This window comes from Photinus pyralis, unplaced genomic scaffold (genome assembly GCF_008802855.1).
Source record: "Photinus pyralis isolate 1611_PpyrPB1 unplaced genomic scaffold, Ppyr1.3 Ppyr1.4_unclustered_Scaffold2041, whole genome shotgun sequence".
NCBI lineage: Eukaryota > Metazoa > Arthropoda > Insecta > Coleoptera > Lampyridae > Photinus > Photinus pyralis.
Window position 1 is genome coordinate 2,547 of NW_022171133.1, and position 7,084 is coordinate 9,630.

General features: G+C 40.1%; 1 protein-coding gene across 1 annotated transcript; it reads left to right on the forward strand.

Moving 5' to 3' along the window:
• The first annotated feature begins 1,441 nt into the window (after window positions 1-1,441).
• On the forward strand, window positions 1,442-6,629 carry LOC116181796 (Down syndrome cell adhesion molecule-like protein Dscam2). The gene is made up of 13 exons (XM_031502224.1): window positions 1,442-1,451; window positions 2,110-2,366; window positions 2,418-3,348; window positions 3,395-3,688; window positions 3,738-3,857; window positions 3,912-4,085; window positions 4,133-4,561; window positions 4,616-4,783; window positions 4,834-5,093; window positions 5,139-5,349; window positions 5,405-5,560; window positions 5,611-5,855; window positions 5,907-6,629. The coding sequence occupies exons 1-13, from the start codon at window positions 1,442-1,444 to the stop codon at window positions 6,627-6,629; spliced, it is 3,978 nt and encodes a 1,325-aa protein (XP_031358084.1).
• Window positions 6,630-7,084: the final 455 nt, after the last annotated feature.

The following is a 7,084-nucleotide window of genomic DNA, read 5'->3' on the forward strand; positions in this document are numbered from 1 at the left end:
CAGAAACGACTGAATTTAGATGCATTATGCTTCTTAGAAGTTTTGATTAACATTGAAACAATTAAAATATCGAACATACAGGGTGATAAGAAAAATGCACTTTGGTGAGCCACACGTTTATGACTAACCCTGTATAATTAAAATTATTACTGCCTAGTGGACGTTGAAGAAAATGAATGAACTTTTGTGGTGAACGTTATATTTCTCTCATATGCGTATTAGATGAAAACTTTTCGCGGCTTCTTCGCTAATTTATATTGTTTCTTACGTCGCTCTTCCACGCGCGCGATTGTTTTAAAATTAACACTAACTTCGCTTAGACGATCAATGCGTGTCTCCTCCACCTTTTCCTTTCCATTCCTCTATTTCCGAGTAGAAAACCGACAACGCAAGAGGACGGTTCGCCCCCACCCGCAGACCTCCGGCAGCTTCACCGACGTATTTCACCCAAACACAAACACTAGATACTTATTTAATTGGTTGCCCAACAGAAAAACCGATACGGAACCGATGCAATTCTCACGACTCGCTTTTACTATCGCATAACAGTGGTTATTGGGGTGGGAAATGGTGGTAGTTAAAGGTAAAGGAAGTGGTAAATTGATGTTTAAGGACGTATGGACAATTTAAAATTCGCTAACGCAAATGAAGTACTGTATGGAAGGATATTCTCTGTTCTCCGCTTCGTTAAAAACGGTTTACCCATTGAATTGAACAAAAACAAAGCGGATAAAATTATATACACGACTGGCATCGTAAATTAGGACACTGAGATCCAGCAGCAATTCGAAAAATGGAACCGAACAGCTTGGCTGAAGGATTACATGTTGTAGATTGTGGAATAAAAGCATCATGGGACACATGTATGAAAGGTATACATGCTCGATCACTTTTTCCTAAGAAGTATTCAAGTCAATCAACTGCGGCACTGGAATTGTTCATACGGATGGTCCGATACAAACTATGTCAAGGAATAATTTGCTCACATTCATAGACGATTATTCTCAATTTAGGTACATAGTTGATCAGGGATAAATTGGAAATCGCGAATGAATATAAATATATTGCCGAAATAAATTCAACAAGAAACCAAAAAAAAACTTCGATAAGATCATGATGGCGAGTACATTAAAAAGACCGACTTCAACATTTTTTAACCGAAATAGCTTTTGTTTTGAGATCACCAATGGATATATTTCTTGCAGACGTCTCAACTCAATCGCCCTTTGAGAGTACCCTCTACCGACAATTCGTTCTTGAGGCATAAGGGCATATACCCGATCACGATAAGAGGTCGAGGAGGAGGGCTATGGTTGGTAGAAAGTAATTCCTTTCGTTGAGACCTTTCATGAAGGACCAAGCCAAACCAAACCATGAAGGATAGAAACTAGTTTCAGTTTTTATTCTTAAAAAAAGCGCTAAAAATAAAACGGTAATGAGAATGGCCCGATGTATGTGAATCGCCGCAAAGTTGCCACAGTTTTTGCGGCCAAGCAACAAATATCTCACGGTTCGAACGATGGACAGAAACCAAATTGGACAATGCGATAGAACTAATTTTATAGCCAGAGAACATTTCCGATTTTCCAATCGTGTCCAAAATCTTCAGGACCATAACAGAGACCATTGGTACAAAATGTCAGCCAAGTCGGTCTGCTTAGAAAGCTATAGGTAATTCAATGAATATCGATTTCATTTCCAAAAAGGCATTTGCCAGTTTCAAATCTCTTTCAAAAGGATTTCCGCTCTCGAGATCATTGAAAGGAACATTTGTTTCAAACTTTAACCAAATCGGTGCCGGATAATTTCGGCTGAACCTTCTTTACAAGATCACGCCGCACACACATACATACGCACATGCGTACATACAGACATTTTTTAAAAGCACTACCTATTTTGGACTCCTTGAACTTTGAAACGTAAAGATCCGGTGAAATTTGGAGTGATTTCAATAACCTCCCAATTTTTTATTGGGGAGGTTATATCAATCGGATCTTAAACATTTATAAAAATCGTCACTACGTTGAATTTTCAAACAATCTTCACAATGCATTATCAAGTTGCTCTCAATTGACTCCAAAGCTAATCAAATATGTCTTACTCTTGTAGGTGAAGTACAAATCAGTGCATACCCAGGACGGGTAATCATCACGGAACCGAAGGGAAATGTGCAACCACGAATTACGGTGGATAAATATAACGCTCGACGGGTAGCACTAGGAGATGACGTAACACTGCCGTGCGTAGCACAAGGACGTCCTGTACCTGGATACTATTGGAAACGCGAATTGCAAGGGCAAACTGTACCTGTCGCTTTAGGAGAACGAATCACCATTATTTCTGCCGGACTTTTGAAAATAGCGAAGGTGAGATCTCGAACTCAAAGTCGACGATGTCGCATTAAATCGTAATTGTAGGTTCGTCTAGAAGATCGTGGAACTTACATTTGTTTTGCGAATAACTCAGCAGGGGAAGAAAGTGTGAGGGTAACGTTAGAAGTAACGGCTCCGCTATCCGTTCATGTGCAGCCTCAGGTTCAAATTGTCGATGTTGGAAAAGAAGCAAATTTCCAGTGCATTGTAGGAGGCTACCCGATATCACAGATAAGTTGGCTACATAATTCAAAACCCGTGGCACCAGACAGCAGGGTTGAAATGATGGCTGATCCACCTCGACTGACAATTCGACAACTCTCAAAAGACGACAGGGGTATGTACCAATGTATCGTGAGCAATAATTGGGATCAAGCGCAAGCGATTTCGGAGTTGGATATGGGAGACGCGGGACCAGAATTAATTTATTGGTTTTCGGAACAAACCCTCCAACCAGGGCCCACGGTCTCACTGAAGTGCGTCGCTTCTGGTAACCCACCTCCACAATTTACCTGGACGTTGGACGGCTTTCCGATCCCCGATTCTTCGAGGTTCTTAGTTGGGCAATACGTGACTATTCAGGACGATGTAATCAGTCACGTAAATATAAGCAATATCAAATCGGAAGACGGGGGCGAATATACTTGTACGGCACATAATACCATTGGCAAAATTTCGCACAGTGCTCGCGTGAACGTTTATGGACTTCCGTTTATCAGAGAGATGCCGAAAATTACGGGAGTGGCTGGTATGAATTTGATTATTAAATGTCCAGTGGCAGGGTACCCCATTGAAACAATTACGTGGGAGAGAGACGGTCAAATGTTGCCGATAAATCGGAGACAGCGCGTTTACACAAACGGCACTTTAGTGATAGAGCAAACGCAACGAACTGAAGATGCAGGAACTTATACTTGCCAGGCTCAAAATAGGCAACGACATTCATCGAGACGTGATTTGGAAATTCAAATTAACGGTAGATTGGTACATTTTCCAATTCAAATAACCAAATCCAATTTTAGTACCGCCGAAAATTATACCGATAAATCCAATGACTGATATTTTAAGGGAAGGAATGAGAGCTGCAATTACCTGTCAAATTATGGAAGGGGACTTACCGATAACGTTTAGGTGGGAAAGAAACGGAAAAACGATTTCGAATAACGTAGTCGAAGGCACTTCAGTGCGAAGAATTGACGAATTTTCATCGTCGCTTATCATAGAGAAAGTTAGTTCGACTCATAGCGGAAATTACACTTGCGTTGCTAGTAATATTGCTGGCTCGGAAAAGTACATTGTACCATTGACGGTGAATGGTAATATTTCATTTAGGCGTAGGATATGTTAATTAAGAAAAGTTTTCAGTACCGCCACGGTGGACAGTTGAGCCAGCAGATGCTAATGTTGCTTCTGGTCAAGAGGCGATTCTCCACTGTCAAGCTGTTGGTTATCCAAATCCGGCGGTTACGTGGCGTAAAGCTGTTGGTAAGACATGATTATTTCAAAACACAACAACAGAATTTCATTGTGAAAAATTAGGAGAACAACCAGGCGAATACAAAGAATTTCTTTTCGAACCAAATGTTCGCCAATATCAGAATGGATCGTTAAACTTCGCACACATATTAAAAGGTGATGAGGGCCATTATCTTTGCGAAGCCAAAAATAACATTGGAACCGGAGTCAGCAAAGTAATTTTCTTGAAGGTGAATGGTGGGTAATAAATTGACAGATATCAAATATCAAGGAATTCTCTTCAGCTCCAGCTCATTTTCCGCAAAAAACGAAAGAACTGCAAATTGCAAAGGGAGAGCAAGCGCATCTTCAATGCGCGGCGTTAGGAGATACGCCGATGGAAATTACATGGAAAGTCGACGGTCAACACATCTCTAGTGACGGCGACCAAAGGTATTCCATCCGGCAGCAAGGATTAGCCGAAGGTATGGTATCGGAATTGGGCATTGACAGAACAATTAGACAAGATTCGGGAGTGTTCTCTTGCTATGCCACTAACGCGTATGGGCATGACGAAATGAGCATACACTTAATAATTCAGGAAATACCCGAATCTCCAAAAAATGTTAGGGTGACGGAACAACTGCCAAGAAGTATCGGACTGTCGTGGATAAAACCGTACAATGGAAACAGTCCGATTAGTAATTATATCATCCAGTACAAACTTGGTGTAGGTAATTTTAACTACCGTCCTAGTATATGAAGTTACTACTAAGTTCAGTTTTTAGATATGTGGCCGAATCAACCTTACAAACAAATAGTGCCTGGTTCTCATGAAAGTGCCACTCTGCCAAATCTGCATCCTGCTCAAGTATATCATATCAGAATTTTAGCCGAAAATCGTTTAGGTCTTAGTGAACCGAGTCAGACTATTCAGGTCAGCACCCTTGAAGAAGGTAACCTATTACTTTGTAAGAACTAATAATGGCTTTAATAAAATTATCAGTGCCAAACGGACCTCCTTTGGATATTAGAGCTGAAGCAAAAAGTTCCACCGAAATTTTGGTCATTTGGGAACCACCATCACGGAACACCTGGAATGGAAACCTACTAGGGTACCATGTGGGTTATCAAGAACTCCCATCCCAATCGGTAATACCAACACAGGGTTATACATTTAAGAGCGTCGAGGTCCGGCAACACTTTGGTGGTGAAGCAACTCTTCAAGGCTTATCTAAGTATGCTTCGTATAATATTATTGTCCAGGTATGAAGTTTTATCGCACAGTAGGTTAGTGATGAGTCTTTTTAGGCGTACAACAGCAGAGGATCTGGCCCACCGAGCGAGCCAGTAACAATACGAACTTTGGAAGACGCTCCCACACTGCCTCCAGAAAAAGTTCAATGCTCAGTTTTAAGTGCACAAAGTTTACACATATCATGGGAACCCCCTCTTCCTGAAGGCCAAAATGGAATTGTTCAAGGATACAAAGTTACTTATCACTGCGTTAGTGAATGGTTAGGTCCGTAACGGTAACGATTCACCAGTCGACTCAATAATACTTCCTCAATTTACAGACAAGGACGATCAACAAACAAAAGTGATTCAACAATTACGCACAACAATAACAGGTCTAAGAAAATATACTAACTACAGCATCACTGTTTTGGCTTATACTGCAAGTGGAGATGGTGTCAGATCTGAAGCCGTTTACTGCCATACTGAAGAAGACGGTAACAATTCTCTATAAAATACAACAATTAATCTAAAAATAACGCCTTAGTTCCATCAACACCTGCAGATATTAAAGCAATCTTAAGTTCCACAAACAAAATTTTAGTGTCGTGGCTACCTCCTAAACACAGTAACGGTATACTAGTAGGATATACATTTTATATGAGTAGCTTAGAGGACGGACGAGAAGCGGGAACACATAAGAAAGTGTTGAGCCCAACACATGAGTCACACGAAGTTAGTAGATCACACGAAACTGCCACATATCAATTTTGGGTTACCGCATCAACGAGGGTAAGTACCTGCTTCTTTATTAAACTCGGGTAGACAATGTGCATCTTTCAGGTTGGGGAAGGAGACAGCACGCGTGTGATCACAGTAACACCATCTAGAGTGATTCCGGCTAAAATAGCGTCTTTTGGTAGAGAAATAGTAAGTGCCTGGAAACAAACTGTGTATCTACCTTGTAAACGAGTAGGAGATCCGTTGCCAGTTCCTACATGGCATTTAAACGAGTTGCCGTTGGAGGTCGGTGGCCGTAGATCGATATCCACGGACGCCGCGTTGCAAATCAAAGACGTTCAAAGTATCGATCAAGCGAATTATTCGTGCAGCGTCGAAAATAAGCACGGTAAAGACGAAATCGTTTACAGTTTGAAGGTGTTAGTTCCTCCCGATCCGCCTATGTTAACGGTAGTGGCAGAATTCACCGACAGCCTTCACTTACGGTGGACAGACCAAAAAAATGGGGGATCCCCTATCCTAGGATATGTAATTAATTATAAGAGAGACCATGGAGATTGGGAGGAGCTTCAAATTTCGGCACGAACGGATGAACACATGTTGAGAAATTTGTGGTGCGGAACCAAATATTTGTTATACATTACCGCCTTTAATCGAATTGGCACTGGCTTATCGTGTGATGTTGTTACAGACAACACAAAGGGAACTGGTATGTATTTAACAGAGACCATATTTTTAGACCTGCGCGATAATAGAAATTTACTATCAACTATTGATAATATAAAACTATCCATAATATTGGTTATCCATATTATCAGTTTTTGATATCGATATTGCCAATCAATATTATCGATTACTTTTTCTTATTATGAAAATGGTCAGCTGTGAAAAAAAATCCTTGTAAAAGAAGATCCAAATTTTTTTCACTCTTTATGATCATGATCGATAATCGAGGTCTATTGATAATTAACCATATTTATATTTATCGATAGAAGTGAAGGTTTGCAGGCCCTACAAACCTTCACTTCAACACCACCCAAGGCCGAAAGAAAAAAACCTCTTAATTTATCGACAATTTATCAACTTCAATTATTGCCATTTATCAATATATTGATTATTTCTTGCATCTCTATATATTTTTTATAATTTTCAACCAAATGTTCTATAATTATATTTCTAGCTCTACTACACTTTCAAGTTTCAAGTACAATTTTTGTACAGTAGTTATCAAGAAAAAATTCTTATAAACAATTGCAAATCATAGGTACCTACATCTGTTT

Excerpts from the sequence above, each read along its gene's own strand:
- LOC116181796 (XM_031502224.1), top strand. Across the intron at positions 4,086-4,132 it reads AATTTTCTTGAAGGTGAATG|CTCCAGCTCATTTTCCGCAA; the intron begins GTGGGTAATAAA and ends AATTCTCTTCAG. Across the intron at positions 5,856-5,906 it reads GGGTTACCGCATCAACGAGG|GTTGGGGAAGGAGACAGCAC; the intron begins GTAAGTACCTGC and ends TGCATCTTTCAG.